Source organism: Ambystoma mexicanum, chromosome 8, assembly GCF_040938575.1.
Source record: "Ambystoma mexicanum isolate Mex_15411 chromosome 8, UKY_AmexF1_1, whole genome shotgun sequence".
Classification (NCBI taxonomy): Eukaryota; Metazoa; Chordata; class Amphibia; order Caudata; family Ambystomatidae; genus Ambystoma; species Ambystoma mexicanum.
The window spans coordinates 904,452,946-904,479,390 of record NC_090929.1 but is presented as its reverse complement, the minus strand read 5'-3'; the positions used below and the strand labels follow the sequence as shown (position 1 = coordinate 904,479,390).

The 26,445-nt window shown below is 50.2% G+C and overlaps 1 protein-coding gene across 6 annotated transcripts in view; it reads right to left on the bottom strand.

The window, feature by feature from the left end:
- Positions 1-26,445, bottom strand: part of PARG (poly(ADP-ribose) glycohydrolase) — a 2,316,516-nt gene that overhangs the window by 1,930,460 nt on the left and 359,611 nt on the right. The window contains exon 1 of one of the 6 annotated variants that reach the window (XM_069610803.1): positions 20,679-20,874. The exons of the other annotated variants lie outside the window; for them this stretch is intronic. Coding sequence (XP_069466904.1) covers positions 20,679-20,789 — 111 coding nt within the window. The 5' untranslated portion in view covers positions 20,790-20,874. Of the gene's footprint in view, positions 1-20,678; positions 20,875-26,445 lie in introns of those variants that run through there. 6 annotated transcript variants of the gene reach the window in all.

The window sequence follows — 26,445 nt, the reverse complement described above, 5'->3', positions numbered from 1 at the left end:
ATAGGCATATTTAGTATAGGACATTTTGTTTTGACTGACACAACTAGGACTGTTTTATTTATTATTTTGATGGTAGAGCGTGCTCCAATCTTTAAAGATGGGGCCAGAAGGGGGTTTATCCAACCCTTTTTCTAAATAAACACCCTTGAACCTTATATCTCCTGTCTTCATTTGTGATACCATGCCTCCTTTACAGAGTGTTGTTGCTTTTTCAAAGTACACACCAGATTACTGAACACTGGTGGATAGCATGCAGTGTCCGCTTTCACATTAAATGTCTCGATTGGTTTCCTACATTCTGATATGTTTGCTAATTTTTAGGAAACCGATACTAATAACAAATAAGGAACAAGTTACTTACCTGTAACTGTTGTTCTCCAGCATGGGTCTGGCATGGATTCACATGCTCATGAATATTCCCCGTCGTCAGGCCGGGAATCCTTGGTAAAGAAAAAATCAGTATCAGTTTTGTTTCTGATCTGTCTTTCTCAGTAGTAACCAATCACTGGTCTCTGGGTCATACTGCCCCCAGCCAATGACTGCCCTCTCCCTAAGCCCCGCCTCTGGCAGCCATCTTCAGATTTGGTAGCACGCAAAGGGGCAGTATGACCAAGTGAAGAGCCGCAGAGGGGTAGGAGGGAGGGTTTGCATGTGAATCCATGCCAGACCCATGCTGGAGAACAACAGTTACAGGTAAGTAACTTGTTCCTTCTCCAGCATGGGGTCTGGCATGGATTCACATGCTCATGAAGGAACAAGTTACTTCCCTGTAACTGTTATTCTCCAGCATGGGTCTGGCATGGATTCACATGCTCATGAATATTCCCCGTCGTCAGGCCGGGAATCCTCGGTATAGAAAAAAATCAGTATTAGTTTCGTTTCTGATCTGTCTTTCTTAGTAGTAACCAATCACTGGTCTCTGGGTCATACTGCCCCCAGCCAATGACTGCCCTCTCCCTAAGCCCCGCCGCTGGCAGCCATCCTCAGATTTGCTAGCATGTAAAGTGGCAGTATGACCAAGTGAAGAGCCGCAGAGGGGTAGGCGGGAGGGTTCGCATGTGAATCCATGCCCGACCCATGTTGGAGAACAACAGTTACAGGTAAATAACTTGTTCCTTCTCCAGCATGGGGTCTGGCATGGATTCACATGCTCATGAATAAGAGAATACATAGCAGTACATACATACACAACCACGGGAGGTGGCAACAGGCTCAACATTAAGCAATGCAACAACTCACCATTAAGCATCTCTTACCTCCTCACCAGGCTCACCTTAAGCGAACAGGTTGCGCAGCACTGCTAAGCCGACCCTGGACTCCTCCCTGGAGTCCCGATCGACGCAGTAGAATCTTGTGAAGGTGTGCGTCGACCTCCACGTAGCAGCCCTGCAGATGTCCAGCAGGGGCACACCAGACAGGAACGCTGTGGTAGCAGCGATCGCTCTGGTCGAATGGGCTCTGGGACGGCCGGGCATCGGTCGGTTTGCCAACCGGTGAGAGTGCATGATGCAGCCGGAGAGCCATCTGTAAATGGAAGTCTTCGAGAGAGCCTTCCCTTGATTCACAGTCCCAAAGTTCACAAACAGCTGTGATGTCTTCCGAAAACTCTTCGTGCGGTCCACGTAGAACTTCAGCGCTCTAGCTACGTCCAGCGAGTGCAGAGTCCTTTCAGCCGGCAACGAAGGAGACGGGAAGAAAACTGGCAACACCAAGGGTTCGTTGAGGTGGAGGTCCGATGGCACCTTGGGCATTAATGAGGGGTGCGTCCTCAGAACCACCCTCGTGTCGTGAAACGTCAAGTATGGCGGCTTGCAAGATAGGGCCTGGATCTCTCCCACTCGTCGTGCGGAGGTGATGGCCACGAGAAACGCCGTCTTCCAGACAGAAACTTCAACTGTGCCGAATGCATGGGCTCAAATGGGGGCCCCATGAGCCTGGTCAGCACCACTTTGAGCTCCCATGCCGGGGCAGGGGCCTTCACCGGCGGGAATGATCGGAACAGTCCTTTCATAAATTCCTTCACCAGTCGATGAGACCACAAGGACGCCCGTCCCGTAGTTCAGGTGTATCGTGAGATGGCGGCCAGATGTATCTTGATGGAAGCGTGAGCTAGTCCAGCCTTGGCCAATGACAGTAGGTACAGCAATACTTGGGGGGCCGTAATCCACAGAGGGTTAATCTTCTGTGCACGGCACCAGACAGAAAACTCTACTTATGTCCGTAGCACTTGAGAGTTGAGGACGCCCTGGCCTTTGCCAGGACCTCTCTGCAGTCGGTATACGTCGTTTCCGGCGCCGCAGGACACTTCAGCGGCCATTTTGTCAGAGATTCAGTCCTTATGCTCGGAGATAAGGACAAGGTTGCCCCTCCCCCCGACAGAGGTACCTGAGCCAGACCCGACGGGGGAACCGGAGCCAGGACCGTCGGAAAGTCCACCGCATAAGGGGAGGAGGACGCATCCTACGCCACCTCTCCCACCTCTGCGGCCTGCTCTGTCTTCCCCCCGGTCTACTACCCACAGGGATGATACAGGCACGGACACGGCTATGACAGGTACAGATGACGATGGAGGCGACGACGGGACGTGTCCCCCGTCGCCCCCTGCTCGGGCGTCCCCGCCCGACGAGATTGGATCCTTTCATGCAATGATTTCCAGGGCATCCGAGCTCTTCCAGCTCTGCCCAGAAGAGAAGGAGAAAGAAGGGTTCCTTTACCAACGGCGCGAGGCTAAAAGGAAGACAGTCCTCGCCGTACCTCTTCTTGATGACATCTGGGATGAGGGCTCGCCCTCCTCAAGAACCCTGCGACGGCGCCTGAGGGACGAGTACGAGAAGAAGTACCGAGTCCCCGACGCTACCCCCTTGTGCCTTTGGGCGCAACCTACCCCGGATTCGGTCGTCTCAGCGGCGGCCAAGAAGAAAGCTGGGGGGAGCATCGGCCTCGACATCAACTTCCCCGACGGACGGCGAGGGCAGGAAGCTAACATGATGGGACGACAGGTCATCTCATCCGCAGCGACGACTATCAAGGCGGCCAACGCCCTGGCTATCGTAGCCCGCTACAACAGGGAGTTGTGGTTCAAAATCGCCCCTCTGTTGGACTTCCTTCCGGACGCCAAAAGGGCGGAGGCCCTTGAAATTCTACAGGAAGGTGAGATTGCTTCGGACCACGCCATCACGGTGGCAACGGACATCGCCGACACCGGTTTCCGTCAGTTGGGCAACGGCGTTTGCCTGAGACGACGAGGATGGCTCAAGGCGACGGATTTACGCCAGGACGTACAAACCAAGGTTTTGGACATGCCCTTCGATGGGAACAACCTGTTTGGGAAGGCGGGTGATGAGTCCCTCCAAGCCATCAAGGCGGACACGGAGACAGCTATGGCCATAGGCGTTCTCCGGCAACGAAGGCCGTCCTTTTGGAGCACCGGAGTCAAGCAGGGTGCCTCCAAGTGATTCGGCGGTGGCTCCTATACGTACTGCCAAGCGGCCCGCTCCTCGTCGCAGGAAACCTATAGAGGACGAGGCAAGTCGGGTGGGCCCTGCCATCGTCGCCAGGGAGGCCAAGGCGACAAGGCGTCTTCCAAGCAAGATTGAACCGACAGCGGTGTCGGGCCCCCACCGAAGCACCCCGGTGGGAGGCCGGCTGGCGAAGTTCGTCAGCGTGTGCAAGTCCATCTCCACTGACCGTTGGGTGCTGGAAGCCCTGGCCCAGGGGCATGCCCTCGAATTTCTAAAAAAAGTGCCCCCGCATTCCACCCGTGGCCAGGAAGGAAAATCACGTCCCTCAACTGCTATTGGAGGTAAGGGCGATGCTCAAAAAAGGTGCCATTGAGCTCGTGCCGAAGAGGCTCCGGGGCTCCGGAGTATACTCAAGGTACTTCCTCGTAAAAAAGAAGACAGGAGGATAGCGCCCCATCCTGGACCTGCGACGACTGAACAAGTACATCAAGGCACAGAAGTTCTGGATGGTCACCCTCCAGCACGTGCTGGGACAGCTGGAGGAGGGTGATTTCCTGTCGTCGTTGGACTTGGAGGATGCGTACTTCCACATCCCCATTCTAAAAAGACACCGAAGGTTCCTCAGGTTCGTGGTCCAAGGGCGGCACTACCAGTTCAAGGCCCTCCCGTTCGGATTGAAGTTGTTCACCAAGTGCTTCGCACCGGTGGCGGCGCGGCTGCGCCTACAGGGGAGCCACGTCTACCCCTACCTGGACGACTAGCTCATCCGGGCAAGGACAAGGGAGCTCGCCATGGAGCACACTGCGAAGACCGTCCACCTGCTCACGGACCTGGGATTCTCCATCAACTTTCCAAAATCCCACCTGGTTCCGTCGCAAGTCGCCCTGTTTCTGGGAGCCAAGCTCGACACAGTGGCGCGGCTGGCCTCGCCGTCGGTGGAAAGCGATCATTGCATGGAAAGATCCGATCTCGTCGGGCGGGGAGGCCCGGGCTAGCGATGGGAGCTCCATCCCGTCGTCACTGCCGTCGTGGCCGGTACCCGTCGTGGCCGTGTCCGTTCCCGTGTCATTCCCAGGGACGGGGGACGTGGGTAACGGCTGAGCAGGCCGCGAGGGCTGAAAAGGCGGGGCTGGATCGATCCGTCTTCTCTTGTTCGGGGGGCTTACCGCCGGGCCTGGGTCCGGCTCTGGCTCCTCCGTCGAGCCTGGTTCCGGATCCTCCGTCGGTGGTAAGGGCAATCTCGTCCTTATCTCCGAACATAAGGATTGTATTGCCAACAAAATGGCCACCAAGTTATCCTGCGGCTCTGGAAGCGATGGGTGACTAGGACCCTCACCGGTGCCGCCGTCGCTCTCGTCGTCATCTTTGTCAGGATCCCTCCCATGCGGACGGGCCGCTTCGACGCCCTCGTCAAGGCCCTCTAAGACTTCTACCAGCTCCTCCTCAGATGCTGTGTCCGTGTCCACAATGGCCACCGCCCCCCCCCTCTTTTTCTCTTCTGAATCCTTCGAGATCGACCAGGGCCTCTCCAGAAGCTTACCCAGGTTCTCAGATTTCCTCTTCCCCGAACCAGAGCGTTGGCTCGTGTTTGATGGTACCGGGGAAGGCACGCCCTGCCTGGCAGGCGAAGAGCCCGACCGTTCGGCGCTCCCGGTGCCCGCGGACTAGCAGTGCTTTGCCTTCTGTTGGGCCCCCGCCGCCGGGGCACCCTCACAGGACTTACAAGACCACTCGGACTTCTTCTCACCTGACGGGCTCTTTCCTTCCAGCCAGTTGGAGACACGAAGGTGTCGGTCACTGATGGCCCGTTCCGACATGTTCCTGAAAAAAGCACAGTCCATCTCCACGTGCGTTTTGTCCTCATGAAGGCAGTAGAGACATTTCGAGTGCTCGTCCTCCTTGAACACATTCTGCAGCTGGCATCCAGGGCAAACCCTGAACAGCTTTCCGGGCGTCGAGCTTCCTTTCTCCTGGGCCATGTTCGGGTAGGCCGCAGAAACTTCTGGAATCCTCCAAGAAGCATAACTCGACTGAATCTTCACCCTTGAGGGGCGTAGAAAGATCCGACATGGATCCCCATTAATCGGATGTAGAGAAGGTGGAGCTTGAGGCTCTATTGACCGAAAAATTTGAAATTCTCTTTGAAAAAGCACGAAAATGCAGCAAAAGCTTGAGAGCTAAACACGAGGACTCCCAACACTTGAGCGTGCGGTAAAAATCTGAAGATGGCTGCCAGTGGCGGGGCTTAGGGAGAGGGCAGTCATTGGCTGGGGGCAGTATGACCCAGAGACCAGTGATTGGTTACTTCTGAGAAAGACAGATCAGAAACAAAACTGATACTGATTTTTTTTTTACCAAGGATTCCCGGCCTGACGACGGGGAATATTCATGAGCATGTGAATCCATGCCAGACCCCATGCTGGAGAATGAAAAAAATGTTTTTGAAGTTATTAATATCATGGTAAATGCATACGTTTCTTTTTTATATAAAGGACAAATAAACCGCCCAAAGAAATCTTGGTATGAATCCTTATACTCATGGACAGGATGAGGAGCTGATCAGACTCCAGCTGACCTTCACGGGTAAATTACCGGGAATTATATGTAAACTGTTACAGAGGTTGGGTCCAAATCTTGCACATCAGCGCTGACAGTTGCGCTGACCTACCAGGGTGCATCATGATCAGTGAAATGTGCATGCCTGTGCGACACAAATGACAAGCGTTAGGGTTGCACTGCAGCCCCCTGAACACAGCTTTTGGACGACAGCAGGCCCTGCCATTTCCTGGTCCCACAACTTCCCATCTCCTCACACCAGTCACAGCGAGTGCTAAAGATATTTTGTTATTCTAATGTACCTGACTGTCAGCAAGGAGGGAGGAGGGTGTATGTGTACACACCCTCCTCCCTCCTTGCTGCAGTCAGGTACATTGGAATAACAAAGAAAATCTTTATCACTCGCTCACAGGGCCCGGCTAAACATTTGTCAGGGCTTGTGGGAGCCCATTTCAATATGATTGGGCACCCCCTCCCCCCCCCCCCCATGCCTACAAGGGTGAACAGAGTCTGTGGCACCCTTGGGTTACTTAAATAAGAATGGATACAAAGGAATGCCCTTAAATCTCACGGGGCAGGCAGCCAGAGGCCAGCTGAAACACGAAACTGCCTCCGATTGCTCTTTAAGCAAAATGCTAACGCAGATGAAACTAGGGTAAAAGGCAAAGAGGTGTAAACACTGCTGGATGCCATCAAAGGCAATCTGTAACCTGCTGCCAAACACACATTTAAAGTCTTCAGTTAAGACAGTAGCCATCAAACTAGTGGGCTCAAGGTTGTCCAAGGGGAGGGGTGGGCCAACTCTTTAAAATAAGATTAAGATGAATGTTTGAAATATAAAAAAGGATTCAGGAGACTGCTTTTAATAGAAAATATAAGCAGTAGAAAATCTGCTTGCATGTTAAAGAGCCAGGGCTCCCCCTGAACATTCTTTGGGCCCCCTAGTGGCGACCAACGCTTACGTAGGGGGGCTCAGAATTCTGTTTTTTTTTTTTTTTTTTAACAAGGGTAGGGGAGGAGGCTAGGTATGCAAAAGTTTGAATACCACTGGGTTAAGGACAGCAGCCAGAAAAGGGCAGTCTGTAACCTGCACACAAGGCAAAGTGCACATTTAATGCCATTAAAGAAATATGTTGCTATGTAGTAAGAGTAAGACAGCCATAATTGGAGCAGTTGCGTGTTCCCCCCTGGGCCCCCCCCCCCCAGGCTCTTGAACACATGCACAGCACAACATATTCACAACACTGTGGGACTGTTCGGCATACAAGGCACTGATATGTTCTAATTTGTCTTCTGTACAAAAAAAGATATGCAGAAACCTAATTTGCACAATATGAACTGACATGATCAGTACCGACATCACAGTAAATAACATTACAAGCATTGACAGCAGTCTTCAATACTCTAGGATACCCTTGTTAAAGGCATTAAAAGAAGTTTTTACATGTAAGCCAAAAGAATAATATGCTGTGCAATATATAAATATTCACTACTAGTGGAAAAGCCTATGCACACTGGCCAAAGTGCATAAAGAAAGCAATTTTCAGGGTGTTCATATTTTATGGGGTATATTTAAATGTAAAGTAATATATGTTCATAGAATAAAATATGAACACAGCAGAATCACGATATATCCTAAGGCAACAGCTCCCTCTGGCGGTGACAACAGGCGAAGCTATGTGCATTCAGGCACACTGTTTCATATTATAAAAATAGGTCCACTATCATAAGGCAATCACTCCTTCTAGCAGTGACACCAGACGGAGCTATGTGCGTTCGGGTTGTCTCTACTGCACATGACTGCATCCGACCAACATACATCTGGCCTTTTATTATAGTTAGATTATATATATACAACTCAATATTTTGTAAACCATGAGGGTTTTAATTCATAGCAAAAATTGCAAACTAAATCACTTCTAGTGACACCCAATGTCAGCAGATCAAGCACAGTAAGATTAAATTATTCGCCCAGGATTACACATTTCGGTAAAGTGGTGAAATCAGTATTTGGACACAGGCTGTGATTTAAGCACATGGCTACATATCTTCCCAGTGATCGGTCATAAAAAAATGTGGGTAACCAAAAACAAAATAATTCATTTTTCCATCAATGCCTTGAAAAGTACACAAATCACATAAGAAACCAACCTGACATTACATGCATTGTTATAGAAATAGGTCAAGCAAACAGACATCTATAGCTTTATTTTCCACTACCTTGAATTCACAATTGCAGTATCAGCAGCCTGCAAAGAAATGTGGACCTAACAAATATATCATTTAGTTTAAAAAAAAAAAGGATTACAGTGAAGGAGAATTCAATATAAGGTAATCTGCTTGAGCCATTATTTTACACAGCATGCAGCTTTATACTCCCCTTCCATTTATTATAACTCACCAATCACACCTTTTAAGAGGCAAGAGTCCTTAACCAGGCACCCCTGTATCTGGATTATCACCCTCCAATTGGTTTATTGAAATGTGGTTGACACAAAGCTGAAGCTGGGGGTGCTAATGGAGCATACATTCTTATCGAAGTGGCTGCATTTTAATTGTTTACCTGTACATTTATCTTTTGCAGCAGCGACTGCGTATAGGTGGGCAGCTAGGGCAAGCACCTGCCAACCTCACGTCACCCCTCTGGAATGGTCTCCCTGTCCCTCGCAGGTTTGAGACGGATCTCCTTAAGTTACGGAAGCTCCTCAAGACCCTCCATTTCTCTTTTTCCTTCCCTCTCCCCACCCCTCCCCTGCTAACGCCCCCATCTGCCGCAATGACTGGCTGCCTGGTTTTCCTCTGAGTTCTACGGGGAACCAGGCCCCCCAATGCCTAGTTCACCCCCTTCTGCACAGTTCACACGGGACCCTCACTCCCTGCACCCCATGCAACACCTGGCATTTTCCCACCTGGCCTTCCCATAGCACTCACCTAGCCCCAGTGCCCCCCTGTCCCCATTCTGTTCTGAGTCCTTTCACTTGCACTCTTCTCCTCTTGCCATGCACTTCCGTTCCCATCCTAGCACCTCGCGCAAACCAGCACTCCCCCCCCACCGCACTTCTTGTTACTGCACTTGCACGATCCGAAAGTCACAAGGGCTAGTAGGACCGTGATTGTTATTTTCTCCCTTGTTCCTCTCACCCATTTTTTTGTCTTGTGGCGCCTTGAAACACCATTTGTTGTAGAGGCGCCGTACACATGTCGAGTAAATAAATAAATAAATAAATATGCTCCCTTTTTCCTCCTCTTCCTCCTACTTCCATTTTCTCCTATAGAGCAGTCTTTTTGCCCTCCTTTTTTCCTTACTTGCAATTTCCTCTCTATTCCACACTTTCCGGATCTTTTAGAACACTGTCATCCTCTGTCCTTTCTTCATTCTCTTAATCCTCCTCTCGCCTTTTCTTTCTCCATTTCGGTCAAAGGTTATTTGTTATAAATTATAGGTTACTCACCGTAGTGACTAACATACTCTTAGTTCCTAGTCCCTTTTCTTCCATACTGCATGGGCGTCCCTTCCAAGGGACGGGAGACGAAACGTTTTTCACCAGAAAAAACCTTCTTCCCCTTTAAATTTAGAAGCGCACGGCGGTGCAGCCCTGGGAGCATGCGCTGCCCTGACTCCGCCCTCCAGCGCCACACCTCGGTCCCCATTGACGCGTCGACAATAGATTTAACATTGCCTAATGACACCAGTATTATTTGGGGGGAGGATGGTGGGACGCATGGAGAAAAGGGGACTCATTAGTCACTACTGTGAGTAACTTATAATTGCTCTTAGGTTCTGTCCCCTTTCCTCGATACTGCATGGGTGATTACAACTGAATGTAGCTCCAGGGTGGAGAGGAGACCCTCCTTAAGAAAATAGGTTCCTGAGAACCACCTGTCTGAAAGCCACATCAGATCTAGAGACGGCATCCAAACAGTAATGCTTGCAGAAAGCCAAGGGAGTGGCCCAAGTGGCCGCCCTGCTTATGACTTGCCAAGGAACATGGCGCTGGAATGCGATAACCGTTGCCTTGGCCCTGACTGCGCGGGAGTGCATGTTTGTCGGAAACTGCTTGTGCTGGCCCCCGTATGCTTCTTTGATGGCCGAGACCATCCAGCGGGATATGGAGGCCTTGGAGGCCTGATAGCCTGGTCTTGCACCTCCGAAAGTGACAAACAGGGTGTCTGACCTGTGGAAGCCCTTGGTCCTGTCAAGGTCGATTTTCAGGGCACGCCTGACATTCAGGCAGTGCAGAACTCACTGTGCCTTGTCCTTAGAATCAGCAAAAAACATAGGAAGGACTATTTCCTCGTTCAAATGGAAAGCAGACAGAACCTTAGGCAGAAATGCTGGGTGTGTCCGCAGGACTACTTTGTCTTTGTGAAAGGTAGTATATGGCTCTGAGGCGACCAGCGCCTGGATTTCACGGACTCTGCAAGCCGAGAAGGCCGACTAGTAAGGTCGTCTTAATGGTGACCAGCCTGATGTCTGCGGACGCCAATGGCTCAAACGGCTTGTGTGCCGGGGCGCCCAAGACTATGTTTAGGTCCCACAGGGGGTGTGGCCTCCTGATGGGCGGGTAGAGCCTTGCGAGCCCCGTCAAATGTTTATTGACTATCGGATTGGAGGAGAAGACCACCCCTCCTCCGAGTTCCTGTAAGCCCTGATGGCTGCAAGGTAAGTGTGGCAGGTGTCCACCTGTACGCCACAGTGGGCGAGGTGCGCCGAAAAGGAGAGCACGTCGTCCAACATACATGCCAGGGGGTCGATTTCCTTAGAGTCTGCCAAGTGGCAGAACCTGGTCCATTTACTTTTGTACTGGGCCCTGGTAGCCTTGCTCCTTGCGCCCGGTATGATTTCCAGATTAGCCTGGGATAGGCTGAGGTGCCTTAGCGTTACCTGCTCAGGAACCATGCTGTGAGGCTAGTTTGTGTGGCGCGGGGTGGATGACCCTGGCACCCTGCTGCACCAGAAGATGCGCTGGGCCGGTCGGAAGGTGAATCGGAGGCAGCTCCGAGAGGCTGAGCATCTCCGAGAACCATGGCCTGGCTGGCCACCATGGAGCTATTAGGATGATGTTGAGCTGTCGAGACTCCTTGATCTTGCAAATCACTCTGTGCATCAGCGGAGTGGGCGGGAAGGCGTACGTTGTCATGCCGTTCCACTGAATCCGAAATGCTTCACCCAGGGAGCCGGGGCCCGGTCCCAGCCAGGAGGCGAACTGAGGGCACTTCTTGTTGTGCCAGGTGGCAAAGAGATCCACCTGGGGGAGACCCCATCTGTTGAAGATCTCCTGAATCACGTGGTCGTTTAGCTGCCACTCATAATTGTCCGCTCCCAACCTGCTGAGCCACTCTGCCTCCAGGTTGGATTCCCCCGGGAGGTGGACTGCCACGAGTTAGATGTTTTCCAGGGCCCACTCCTACAAGCTGAATGCCAGTCTCCACAGTGGAGGGGATCTGGTGCCTCCCTGCTTGTTGATATAGTACATGCTGGTCGAGTTGTCTGTCTGGATGAGGACAACCTTGCCCCTGAGAAATGGGAGGAATGCTCTGACCGCTAGCCAGATAGTGTTCAGCTCCAACCAATTGATGTGGTATTCCTGATCCTGTTGAGTCCAGGTGCTGTGGACCGAGAGATTGTCCAGGGTGGCTCCCCAGCCCTCGAGCGATGAGTCCGTGGTGATGGTGACCTGCGGGTTGGGAGGCCGGAAGGGCTTGCCCATCCGAAGGTTGCAGTCCCTGGACCATCATGTGAAGTCTGGGCGGAGAGATGGAGGAACGTTGATCATCTCGGATGGAGAGCCCCGCTCCTGGTTCCATGAAGCCGCAAAGTGCAGCTGAATCCTCCTCATCCTGAGTCTCGTGTGTGGGACGGCTAATAGGACTGCTGCCAAGAGACCCAGGAGATGCTGGTACCACCAGGCCGAGGTCAATTCTCTGCTGAGGAAGCGAGCAGTGGCCCTCCTGATGGCTGAGATCTTGTCCTCCGACGGGAACACCCTCTCTGAGCGCGTGTCCCAGATGAGGCCGAAGAATGTCAGAGTCTGCATGGGCTGCAGCTGCGACTTCTTGAGATTGAGCAAAAAAGCCCAGTTTGTGCAGTGTGTTCATAAGGGCATGGGAAGAGTGGTGAACCGCTTCCGGAGATGTAGCCCTGTCATCGAGGTTTGGGTGGATGTGGAGTCCCTGCGCTCTGAGGAGGGCAGCCACCGTATTCATGAGTCGGGTAAAGACCCTGGAGCCGAGTTTAGGCCAAAAGGAAGAACCTTCTATTGGAAATGGTAGCCCATGATCCTGAACTGTAGGAAAGAACGATGGGGCTGCCAAATCGGGACGTGTAGGTACGCGTCCTTTAGATCCAGGGAGCACATCCAGTCTCCCTTGCGCAATGTCTCCGCTATGAAGGCTGGCGTAACCATCTTGAATTTTTGTAGAGGTAAAGAGAGGTTGAGGGTAGAAAGGTCCAGCACAACTCTCAGGCCCACCTGGTCTTTTTCAGAATGGCAAAAATCCTGGAGTAAAAGCCAAAGCATCGCTGGGAGGCTGGGACTTCCTCCACGGCCTGGATCACTACGAGTGACCGGATCTCCATCAGAAGAGTTGCTGTCCCAACTTGCGGGAGTGGGGGGGGGAAGAGGGAGGAGAGGCTGGGATGGGTAGGCGGTACCCCGTGGATACTACGGATAGGATCCAGGGGTCCGTGAAATTCTGGCGCCAGAAATGTACATGGAGAGCAAGCCTGCCCCCCATTGGAGACACATGGACACGGAGGGGCGTGTCATGCCTTCTTTCCCTCAGAGGCTGTTGCGAAGGAGGGGGACTGGGAAAGGCCCTTATCCCCCCCCCTTTTTTTGTTGCTTGTGCCCATTTGGAGTCAGCGAGCAGTCCGGCTGCCTAGATCTCTGTTTCTAGATCACGGAACCCTCCGTACATACGCCCCTTGTCGGAGCGCTGCTGTGACTGGGTGTATGATGTCTTTGTCAAGATGGATAAAGACTTGGCCATTTGTGAGCTGTTTTTCTTTTTGTCCAGCTCCTCGTCAAGGGTGGAGTTGAAGAGCCTCCCCCCCTCGAACGGCAGGTCTAATATGCGTTCCTGGACATATGGGTTGATTTTCGTTGCACAGAGCCAGGCTGTCCTTCTCATGTCCGTGACAATACAGATGGCATGGCCAGAGGTGTCAATATGGGCCACAGTGGATTCCATGAGGTCCTGGGCGCCACCAGCTTGGCCTCAGCCAGTCCCGCCTTGAAACGCGATTGGCTCTGCGTAGGGAGTTCCGGGAGGAAGTCCGCAAATTCCTGCCATAACCTTTGGTTAGCGGCAGCCAGCATGGCATCGGGGTTGGCCTGACGAAGATGCAAGGATGTCTTGGAATGCAGCTTCTTCCCATTACGCCTCCAAGATCTTCTCCTCCTTGCCTAGCAGCGCCGCAGAGGAGGAGGCTGAGGACGACTTAGGCTTGGAGTATAGTGATGCCGAGGAGTGTGGCTGAGGAGGGGCCGATAGCAAGAGTGTATCCCCCTCCATCTGCCTGTACTTGGCGTCCAGTCGTCCATTGACCGGTTGGACAGAGTGGGGCTTGAGCAAACCCTTTTTGGCCAGGGAGATTACATCGGTCTGCAGTGGAAATCCCGTTTTGGCAGAGGGGCGTTGCGTGAGGACCTCAGCAAGCACTCGCTCTGCCGGTTGCTCGACCTCGGGTTGAGGTAGGCCCAGATACTCCGCCAGACCCACAAGACATTTGTGGAAGGCCTTGGCTGACGAGGGCGTGTCAGGGTCCTCCTCCTCATCCATATCCTGTGGGTAAGGAGGATCCTGCATAGGTGGGGGAGTAGCGGGAAACGGAGGCTGGGGTACAGCGACCGGAGACGGAGGCTGTGGAGGAGGCTGTACGGAACCGCCTGAGGAATCGGCTGGGGGGCCGGAGGAAGAGGCTGCACCAGGGCCAGGGACGCCGGCGGAGGAGCCTGAGGAGCAGAGGACATTGGAGGCAGCACGTCCCTGATGGCATCCCTGAGGATAACCCCCATCCGAGGGGACTTCATGAGCCCGAGGAACCTCTCAAAGAACCGGTCTTCACAGGCTGGAGGAGGGGTAGGTGATACAGACAGGGTAATGGGAGGCTGCTGGAGCCGCTGCATACCCTGACCATACAGATGCAGCAGGAACCTGCCCTGCGCAAATGAAGGATAGGCTGTAGGCCACGTACCTGGTTGAGGCCAGTCCCACCTTGACACTCATTCCTCGCCGAACTCCTGGAATGGTGTCTGACGGGGGCCAATGTCCGGCCCGGTGGCCATTTAGTCGAGCTGCCTGCCACGTGTCGTGTTGCTCGGCTCACTGGGCCCAGCCTCCTCCAGGACTCTTGAGTGTGGATCGCGATGCCTACCCTGCTCCTTGGGCCTAGACCCGGTAGGTGTAACACTCTCAGCCCGGGGGCCGGTAGAGCTGCGTTTAGGCGCCCCCTCGGACGTATTGCCGGTACTAGGGCGTGGCCCATCGGACATAATGCTGGTAAAAGGGCGAACCCCCACTGGTGAAGACCCGGTACAAGAACCTTCCGGTCCTTCAACAATGTCACCGGGAGGATCAGAGGATCCCTCGGCCTGTAGGCCGGTAGCTGGAGCAGCCTCGGTGCACGTGTTGGTACTAGGACCTGAGCGGACCCTGCCGCGCGGGCGAGTCCTTGGGAAGGAGTCTCCTTTGCGGGGTGCGATGGAAAATAGAGGCCCTGCCTTGGGCCTGGATCGATGTTTCACGAAGTCCTTGAGGTCGTCTGGAGGCGACTTCTGGAAGAGCTCCCTCCACCTGGCCAGTCTGTTCCACAGAGACCTCGATGACAGGGCAGTGCACGCTGTACAGGCTTGCCAACTGTGGTCTGGGCCAAGGCAACGTAGGCAGAGGGCGTGGGGGTCTGAAGTTGGAAAGAGCCAGTCGTAGGATGGACACCTGCTGAACCCTGTGGAAGTCGACATGCGCTTGGGAGGACTGTGACGCCTGAGGACTGAGTACCTGAATGATAAAAAGACAAAAGAGAAGAAATATCCGCGTGTGGAATTACATGGACGAAGCCAAACCCAGGAGCGCTGGTGAATTTGGCCCGTTACCGTCAACGCGGAAAAGGGGACTGAGGTGTGGCGCCAGAGGGCAGAGTCAGGGCAGCACATCCGCGCACCTCTAAATTTAAAGGGGAAGAAGGTTTTTTCTGGTGAAAAAGGTTCCGTCTCCCCTCCGTTGGAAGGGACGCCCATGCAGTATGGAGGAATGGGGATGGGGCGTTATAGTAAGATACCGCTCTATTCCTCATTTTGCTGCTATACGCATGCTCACCTGCCTTCCTTCACTACATTTTTCCCTCCCTCGTGTACCCACGTCACACCAGTTGCCTTTACATTGTTGCCCTTCCACTGCCCATTCCTCACTCACTGGCCTCCCTTCTCTCCCTTTCTCCTGCCCTCCCGCACTCTTCATTTGTCCCTGACTTTTAGACATTCATTACTCCCCATTCTCCTTACACTCCTGAACCCCCACTCTCTATTTCTGTAACGCTCACCTGATTCCCGTAGAGGCGCCGGTCTTGACTGGGCGTATACCGTATCTTCAAAGGTGATGTGTAACACACGGCTGGCTCTTTGGGCTGGACCTCTGTGCACTGTATGTCTGACTCGAAGGGTAAGATGTCTGCAGATTGAAAATATGGGATTAAGGAACTGGGTTATTGAATGTCTCTCTCTTCTTCCCTTTCTCTTCTCCTGTAGAACCCCAAAGGTTAACGCTCTCACCTTAGGTAAGTGAACGCTGTGCTCTCCATCTGCCTCGGGGCAGGGTGCTGTAACCAGTTTCTTCACTGAATAAGGGGAGCAGGCCTCTTGACTTCAGAGGACTGCTGTCCGTCGTTTACTGCACGAACGGTAAGTTTCGAGTAATTCTAATGTCTTTAAAGTCTTTAGTAATGATGTCTCTTGTTTTGCAGGGTTCCGGCGATGGCGGATGACGGGCTGAAGTGAGTTGAAGATGGAGCCCGCGTGATGAATAGAAGCGCCTGGAAGCACGTAAGTAAGCGCTTGTTGCCTGCTTCACGATGCGCTCTAACTGTCTTTTTATTTTGCAGGTACAAGTTCGGAGCGGCTGCAGGGTGCCGGAATACCCACTGGGTTAGATGTGGAAAGGAGTAATGGCACGTGAGTATTAAAGTTCCCCAATGTCTTTAAACGCACCTTGTTTTGTCTTTCAGATGCGGGATGCAGCGCCGAAGGCCTCCGGAGCGTGCGAAGAGTTGGTAAGCTTTTGTCTTTCAGATGCCGGAATGCAGTGTGAAGACCTCCGGAGCGCACGAAGAGTAGGTAAGCCTTTGTCTTTCAGATGCCGGAATGCAGCGCGAGGCGTTGGTGACAGCCGATGGACCAGGTAAGTGAAGAGCTGTCACTGAAGACCGTAATGCTAACCTGTTCTTTCTTGTCTTTATAGGTGTTGCTGAAGACTGGATTCAGGATGGTAAGCCTTTTTCCTTAGGCCCAGGATCAGATGCAGAAGACACGATGAGCGTTCTGCTGCAGAGGATGCAGAATAACGCAAAGCAAGATTCATCCATCGGGTGTGGTTTAAATAGCCTCCTGTAGTGCTTAGGTGTCTCCTTCCACAGCCACGCCTAGGTAAGAAAAGAGTTCCTGCTTTCCAGAAGAGTTCCAGTGTTCTGAATCTAGGGAGTGGCTCCTGCCCCACCCAACAGGAAAAGTAGTTCCAAACAGAAGAGGATCAGAGGCTCAACTGGCAGGCAAGTAAGCAGCATGGTCTGCTGCAGGTAAGTCCACCCAAGCATTATGAGCCCGGCGCTTCCAGCGCTGGGACTGGGCATATTTATGAGCCTGGTGCCACTGGCACCAGGACTGGGTCCAAAAGGTCCCAATTGGGACTGGTTGGCACTCGGAACCTGGGTATGGATCTGCTTCCAAGGGAGTTGGGAAAACCCTGACCCTTTGGAAGCAGAGATCATGACAATTTCTGCGCCCTTTAATTTTCTTCAAACTACATTTCCAGTCACTATTGTGCCTTATTAACTAAGCAGGTTGTGTCCATCCATCCTAGTCACTCTTGTGCCTTATTAACTAGTGCCCCATTCTCCTGCCCTAGGTCATTCTCTGCACCCATTCACCCTTTTACCTCACCTGGACCAGTTCAATCACATTATCTCCTGCCCACCCTCATTCTCAATCTCAATCTCTACCTCACACTTCTGCCTTCCTATTTCTCCACTCTGCTGTCCTACCAGCTTTCATGTTACCTGCTCCTCCAGTACTTTTTTTTCCTCACTATCCTGCCCTTATTCCCTCTTCATTTCCTTTCACTGCCCTGCAGCAAGGCCCTGTGGATCTGGAGAAGATAAGGAGGTGGTGGTTTGGAGTTAAGAGGTCTTTCAAGTGCCACAAGCAGCACCCACAAAAAAGGTAACCCCTGGTAAGTTTTGAGATGAATAGGCCCTTTAAGTTTATGTTCAATGACATTTCAAGTGTGTGGGGCAAGAACACCAGGAACATGCACAAAATGGTTCTGCATGCTGTAGGAATTATCCTACATTGATATCACTTGCTGTAATGTCCCCTCCAATTGCCCGTTGCATTGAACATTATAATTTCCAACATTAGCTTCAGGCCTGATCTTTCAATATTACCACCATTGACAGCAAAACCTGGCGAGGGGCCCGAGCTGTCTTTAGCTAGAGCGAGAACCCCAGCACAGAAAACTGGAAAAAAAGCACAACTTTTAAAAAGTAGCATTTGTCCCTAAAGTTCATCACTGTACAACCTTGCCCACTCTAGTCTTTGCGTCTATGGCCCGCCCACCTGGGGCCCTCTGTCATGTTTTCCCACTTGACCCTTTGCCTTAAATAAGCCACTGTTGAATACCTGTCAAAAACATAGGTATTGCGCCGTACCATTAGTAAGTATGTCAAACCTTAAGACATTGAAATAATATTTTAAAAACTAAGTGCGCGGTTAACAGAAGTGAACGTATACTGCCAGAAGCAAAGAAGTGGTTGTGGATTGAACACTTTACCATTTTAGTTCAATTTAATTATTTATAATGTGCCAAATACAGGCCTACAGGCCTGGGAGCAGCCAAAACCAAAATAACGAGACAGAAACAAAAACACCAATAGGTAGGCACTGGTTTATTTATTGACTTTGATGCTACTCTATTGGTTAATTATGGGGCATGACGTGTGTATCCATCTTGCATTGGGACAGTTTCTATAAAGTCATCAGCAACCCTTATTGTTATTGTTATTTTGCATTTATATGGCGCCTTATAAACCATTGGTATGGTCTGAAGGCGCTGGTAGGTTTAACGCCCCTGGGAACCGAAGTTCATATCAGTAGAGAGAGTAGAGAGAGTCAAAAGGGTGCGTGTGGGCACCAGGTATGTGTGCAACTCGTGCGGTAACCGTGTAATAGCTGCATTCTAGCGGTAGGTGTGCTGGTTGAGAGGTCAGGAGTATGTGTTCGTTCTGGCAGGATTTATCCAGAGCGGATGTGGCTGCGTTAGGCCTGAAGAGAACGCCTGGCTGGGGGCTGTGTTACCAGCAGTGATTACTTAGAATGATGTGGAGTGAGCGGCGAGTGTTGGTATGAGAACAGTTATACCGAATGGTGTCATAGTATCACTGTGTTCTAGTTGAGTGGTGATGTAAGGAGAGAGTAAGCGTGGTGGTGGCATAAGATGGGTTATATACCCTTTCAGATATTCTCTGCATTCCAAATCATACTATATACGTTGCATGCTCCAGTCTGTTCCATGCACTCCAATCCATTCCATGCATCCCAGTCTGTTCCATATATTTCGGTCACGCATTCATGCATTCCGGCTTGCCGCGTGCGTTTGAGTTCGTTCTGTGCGCTCTTAGTTCGCCATGCGTACTCCAGTCATTGTGGGTTAAATGCTCTTTAAGCGTTATCTGCGTTCCAAACCATACTTTATATGTTACGCAATTCTATGCGCTTCGGTCCGGTCAATGCCCCCCTATCCACTTTTATTTGCCCCACGCGTGCACTCTTGTCGGCCTCAAGCATGTACCCACTCACCCCCTCTACCCCACTCACCCCTCTACCCACTCACCCCCTCTACGCCTCTGCGCACTCACCCCTTCTGCGCACTCACCCCTTCTGCGCACTCACCCTCTCTATGCATTCTTCCTCTCTACACGCTCAATCCCTCTACGCAATTCAACCCCCTTAACGCATTCATCCCTTCCCCGCACTCATCTGCTCCCCGCACTCATCTGTTTTAAGCACTTGTGTCTTTCACGCATTCAACATCAGTATCCTGACCTATATATTCATCTCTACACTCATCTGTTCTATACCTTCATCCGTTCTGTACACTTGTACACTCATTCACTCTATACACTCATTCACTCTATACACTTATCCACTCTATACACTTATCCACTTATACGTTCTATCTACTCATCATCTTTGTCCATTCAACCACTCTGTAAACTTATCCACTCATACGCTCATACGCTCTAACACTCATCCGCTTTATCCACTCATCCACTCTATTCACTCATCTGCCCTATCGACTCATCCGCTCAATCCACTCATTCGCTCACCTGTTCTATCCACTTGTCCGTTCTATCCTCTCATCCACTCATTCTCTCATCCGTTCTATCCACTTGTCCGTTCTATCCTCTCATCCACTCTATTCACTCATCCGCCCTATCCACTCATTCTCTCATCTGTTCTATCCACTTGTCCGTTCTATCCTCTCATCCACTCATTCTCTCATCCGTTCTATCCACTTGTCAGTTCAATCCTCACACCCGCTCGACGCACTCACCCCCTCGACGCACTCGCCCCTTCTATGCACTCATCCCCCTACGCGATTCAACCCCCTTTACTCACTCATCCCCACTACGCACCATCCCTCTATGCATTCATCCCTTCTACGCACTTATCTGATCTCCGTGCTCATTTGCTCCCTGCGCACATCTGCTCCTCGTAGTTATCTGCTTTGACTTGCATTATCCTGCTGTCTGTAACATACTAAGCTGCAACCAGCGCATAGACAAGCGTTAAGTGTGCTATACAAATATATAAAAAGCAATGTAAATGAATTTGTTACAAACAGTATGAACAAATCCGATCAAAACGTTTTTTTCCTGCTGGCTGTTGAGTAAACAGGACGGAAAGCATAATACTCCCCAAAATTCCTAAATTGAATCTAAACCCGGGCTCATATGGGATTAGCTATTGGCCAGGGAAAAAACACATACCACAGTAATCCCCCTCCTCCCGTCTATGCAGACTAAATACAGATGTTTAGTGGTGCGCAGGTGGCAACTACCAGAGAGTGAGTCCGACAAATCCTTGTGGGAAGGAGTTTTTTTTTCTTTTCTTACTGGGGCTACTCCTTGTTGTGCTTATCCGCCTGAGCTGCCGTCACTCATCATTATAATAAGGAAGTCACAGAGCAGGTTGAAGGACTGCTTTTACAGACACGTGAGCAATTGAAACTTCGCAACATGTATGTCATGCAGAGATCTGGGCAATCCGGTTAATAATTCATAAGCATGCAGACAGCAAATGGCGGTTTACAAACAAAACGGTTCCTTGTTAGGAATAATCGTGTTTACAAACCCGCATGTTGAGTCGCAGTAATAACCATACGCACAAAGATAGAATTTCGTAAATCAATTTGGTTGATCGCCATATGTGGTGATGGGACAGCACGAACTTGTGGAGTAGGAACGGGGTTTTTGAAGCGACGGGGGATCGTGTACATATGTCGGGCGTTGCCTTGTCTGCGATCGAGGTTTTCGTTCTGAGACTGCACATCTCCCGCAGCTCTCGGAGTTTACTTTCGATTCCTGTCACTAGGCTAGAGTTTGCTTTCGCTTTGAAGAGTTAACTCCGCCCAAGGAAACCTTATTACCGGTTGAGCACAGATCGCCACATTTCTGCAAGGGGACCCAATCCGAGCAAAGAAAGTGTGTATATTTAATTTGAATCATCACGCTTGCGGCAACAGTATTGCAGTGCCGCAGTTGTAAGTAACGTCCAACGTTTGAAAACATAAGTGGGAGATTTGGCACCAGGAAGTGAAAGACTTTTTCACGCTTTGACATGCATTGAAGTTATTTCAATTTGAGACTGGATAAAGTTTTAACATTTTAGAAAATAACATGTTTGGCTGGAAAAATCAGAACTATCCTGTTTCACTCGGTCAGAGAAAGAGAAGGCTACTGCGGTGTTGCCGCTTTAAGGTTATGTCATGACAAGGTCATGAGTCATGACTGACTGCCAATAAAAGGAGTCCCAGCTACCACGTGCTTCAGAACAGCGGTAAACTCCATGGCATGGCACTGTTAGGTGAGAATGGGTCAAGTCCCACTGTGTGAGACTGCACAACATTTATCTGCTTGGTATTAGGTTGCCCACCTTTTGGTATAGGTCTGTACTATGCAAGTTGGTAGAGTGACTGAGCAGTCAGACAGGCCTATCTCAAAAGGGGTAAATGTGAGTTGTAGAGCTGTACAAATGAAATCCGTAAATACAAGTAGCCAACTAACACACTCATGGTTTCAGTTATAAATAGTTATTTATTTAATTAATGAACATACATTTTTAAATAAGTGTTTTTTCAAAAAGGCAATTTGTTGTCACAATGTAAATATACTTTAAAATTACTTTCCAGAATCAAAACAAGTTAGTGGATAATCTTTGGATCTGCTTCTTACACAATTCCTACACCCTGAGGTGACTTCCATCGCAATGACAGCAATGGCATTTATAGATCACACTAGTAAACTTTGCAGATTCTGAGGTTTGTAGAAAGGAAAGGTTAGGGAAGGAAAAGGGTCAGTATATGTGAGGAAAACTAAATCTTCCAATGAAATCTAGATAAGCCTTTCCCAGCAGTAACAGTAAACAACAAGCTACCACCTGAGGGACAAACAGTATCAAAGTCAATGGAGCCGGGACAGCCAAAGTCATTTGGGAAACAGTCTATGGATCTGATGCACTTCTTAGATCAAAGTCTTGCACTAAAGTTAGAGAGTCTTTAAAAAAAATCACTTGTAGGGTCGGTCACAAACTGTTAAGCCTGTAAGAAGAGAGTTAAAATCAACTCTAAAAAGGTAAGCCAATGCAATTCCCAACTGAAGAGCACGGCTAAAGGCAGTAAGGCATGTACCCCAAGCCTAAACAATACCTCTGGTTTGAAGAAGAGTGGTCCAGCTGGATTCTGGCTTGCTACAGCAGTGCAGAACCATGTTCCTGAGCCTCAGTCGTGGGGACAAGAGGGAGGACAAAGCCTAAACAATACCTCTGGTTTGTCAATCACTCGCCGTTTCAGCAGTTAGAAAACAGCACTGTTGCAGATCTTGGACACCGGTTGGACTCTCTTTGCTCCCTAGGTCCTGCACTCTGATGAGGGGACTCGAAGTGGAAGTCCTGTTTCTGGAGGGTCCTTAGAAGTCTCCTGGAGCTTCTAGCCGGATTCGTTCCGTGGCAGACGTTGCACTCGACTACGGACACTCAACCCCTGGCATTGGGCTTCGAAGCAATGGAGAGGCACAGAAAGTCGGGGATTTTGGGGTACATTTAAGGCCCTTGCAGAAATCTTGTTCAACCTAAAACCGCATTTACACAGTGCCTCCACGACGACTGTGCTTTTGTCTCCAGGGCACACGTGTGGCAACCATTGAATACTGCCACCCAAATAATAGCTCTGAAATGTTCTTTCCTGTCATTTGAATCATGAAGAAAATGACTTGCAGTCAGAAAGGATCTACTTCGGCTGTTCTGGCCTCTGAAAACCAAAGTTGCACACTGCAGGAGAGACAGCCTTAGATTGTTTGTCCTTTTCATCTGAAATATCACAAAATATGATCTGCAAGTTAAGACGGCCCTGCGTTTTCTTTGTCCCTTCTGAATTGCCAAAAGTTAGGCAATATTTCTTAATAACAGCCTTGTCCGACTGTCCCTTCACATGAGGGGCAAGGATCGCACACTGCAACCGACACGGCTTTGTTTTTCTGTAATGTAAATCACTGCGCTCTGAAACGCGGAAAATAAGAGAAAACTGCGTTCTCTTTCATTCTGTGTTGAAATCAAAGGAACTTTGTAATATCCCCTCCATGTGTATGAACCAAGATTATCTGCAAACCCACTCAAAAGGATTGATGGAAAGAGAACATCAGATACAATACCGCACTAGAAACAGTAAATGAAACGCTGCACACGTGTGAATCTGTTCTTGTCAAATGAAGAAAAAGGACGTTTAAAACTAAAATGGCAAATGAAAGCTGGTTGCGTGCATGAAATTGTTAGTGAATACCTTTTTGCATGCATAAAATTGTTAGTGAATATGTTGTGGGTGGGGGCTGGCAAAGCAATGGATATTATGCTCTTCCCCCCACAGGACTTCAATCAGCCTGGCAGAGGTAAAACCAGTTTGGCAGAAGGTCTTGCCTCCCACCTTCGCATCTACAAGTGAACTAATTCTGCAAAGACAGGTGCTGGGGCTGAGGGTGTGATAATTACTGGTTCTACTAGACTGGCAGGCGGCAGGACTGCCAGAAAATACAAAGGAAATGACTGGGCCCTGTGTTTGACCCAGAGGTGCGATTTCCTTCAGCACACATTCCCAGGATGTGCTTTGTGCAAGCTGAGCCAAGAGCAGACAAGTTACCTGGGGGCAACCAGACGTGGACTCCCTGCTCACTGTGCTCAGAGAGGCACAGCCCCACCTCACCGATGAGGCCCAACAAGGCTGAAACACGTGTATGGGGTTGCTGTTGGTACTCTTGTTCAGAAGGGAATTGCCATAGAATTTAGGCTAGGAGTAGTGCACACTGACATGCTATTTCACCACTCTTGTACGGGACTGTTTTGAGGGTCAGACATGTCATAATAAATATGGTCAGTGTGAGAAACCTGAGGGCACCCTCACACATACTCCCCTTGCGTCCTCTTCTCAGGTGGCCAGGGAAAGGCCATCGCTTTTAGATCCTGACTCTGGGGGTGGAGAAGCAAGGATCACATGATTGGAGAGAGGGGGTCCCTGGGGGGAGATGCAGTACTCCCCCTTCCCATTCCATGATGAACCCATAATCCCAGGTACATTTATGGGCTATTGTTACCCCTTTCCCTCTATCCAGGATAACAGACGATACTATTGATCTTGGAGCCACAGAAAGAGGGTGAAAAAAAAGCTATCCACAGGCGAGACATGGTATGCCCCTTTCTCTTATGAAGACCAACCTAACTCCGGCCCCAGCCTTTATCAGATGTTATAAGACATCTCCCCTCATTCAGCCCACTATAGTACTGAGACGTGGAAGAGGCCTGCAAAGTGTTGTAAAGGTCAGGCTGTCCCTAGTGCTCCACTAATAGCGACCAGGCAATTACAATTTGAAACTCACACCTGCAACTGGTCAAGTGGTTGCAGGTGCATAAAAAGGGAGCAGACCAGCAGCAACCAGACCAGCAGGGAATCCTGTATACGAGGAGGCAGCCGAGGTGAGCAATGCAGGAGAGCCAGGACTCCAGCAGATGACCCCAAGTAACTGTGCAGCCCAGGGCTAGGTGGGGCACGAGAAGGCCACAGGTGTTGGAGCCTCAATGGTTGAAGATTTGCAGCCGGAGCTGCGTACACAGAAGAAAGAAGCAAGGTAACCGGATGTGTCTGTTGAGAGAAAGCAGAGCTGCTGGGGGGAGACAGAGAGAAACCAAAGTGCGAGCGGTGCCCAGCGATTGAAGGTAAACAATCAGGCAGAGCCGAAACTGAAAGCACAGCTACCCAGAGGTAAAGCCATGGACCGGTGAGTGAAGAGCAAAAATCACTCGAGCTGGGGGCTTCAGGGCAACCATAATGAATGCCAAATGAATGAAAAAGCATGCGCACAATAAAATAAACCCAAAGCCACGGGTTGAGAGAAAATTAAAGACAATTTAATCTGCAAGCAGCAGAGTAAAAGATCACAGATATTGAATACACAACTAAATTAAAGCTTTTCGTTGAGTTATGACCTGATAAGTGTATGTGAAACTCAGATACTGCCTATTTAAAAGAAAAGTATAAGCCGTTTAAAACACAGAAGAAAGCAAGTATGGAAGATTCAGAGAGAGCATGAAAGCAAGCGGGTGAAGCCAATAAAACCACTGCGAAGCAAACTTTGCATAAATACAGCGTGGCAAGGCCAAAGTCTGTGACAAATTGTGGCAAAGCCAAGAGGCTGACAAGGTGAAGCCAAGTGAGTGTGATCTTTCACACTGGTACAGATACAGAAGAACTTGTGTGGGCTAGAGAGCCTCAGGTTCCTGGTTGCGTGACCTTTAATGGATGGACCGTTTGGTCTGACAATTGCGCCTAGAACAGGGAACCCCAATTGTGAAAACCAAAGAAGTTGCTGAAGTTCAATAAGAAAAAACCATCTGACTGAACTGTTAAAAAAAAACTAAAAAAAAAGGAGTGTAAAGTTGATTTGGAGTTGTTTTTGAACATTGAAAGATTGAGAATAACTATAAGTTGACTGTCTTGAACTTGGGCAAAGAAACCCAGAGGTTTTGTGGAACTGTCTTGAACTTGGGGAAGGCAATCCAGATTATGTTGTGGAACTTTATTGAACTTGGGTAAAGGGAACTTAAAAGTAAGCTACGAGCTGGTAGAAGCTCAGAACTTTATTTCGAACACTATTTCTTTTATTGCCAACATCCCTACACATTGTTTAGCTTTAGCTGTGAGGCCAAGTATAGGTTTTGGACACAGACAGACTTAAGTTGCACTTTCTGACTCAGACATTCCTTAGTTTTCTTATGGTAGGGACATCCCACCGTATTATAGGGCAAGATAGGACTTTAACCATTCTGACATTTCAGTTAATAAAACAATTCTGTTTGAACTTTGAATCTGTTGTCTGTGTCTTGCTTCATGATGCCTTCACAAAAGGCAATGAGAATCAAGAGCTCAAACCTGCAACCTGCTAAATGGTTGCAGGTGTATAAAAGAGGAAAAAAGCAGCAGATGTGGGAACCAGCTGGGCAGGCGAGCGCGGCAATTCAAGTTGGAGCAGGCAGAGGATGGGGCGGTGAAAGGACGCCGACTGCAGAGAAGCAGGAAAGACGCAGAGGCCGGAGTGGACCGCCAGAGGGCCTGCAGCTGAGCAGAGCCAATTGCTATGTGTTTCCTGTTGGGAGTGGGGAACACAAAGAAGCCGCCAAAAGCTGCCAGAAGGTCTGGAGGAAGCAAGTGCTGCTTGCCGGAATCCGTGGGAGAGAGCGGAGCCAGCAAGAACCCAAGAGCGAGACCACAGTACCCGGAGGAGCAGCCGCACACAAGTGAGTGACAGGGAAGCATCACTCAGGCCTGGGTCCTCCAGGGGCACGGTGTGTGTAACAGCAGAGGTCAGTCAAGCAAAGGTTTATGGAAAAGGAGT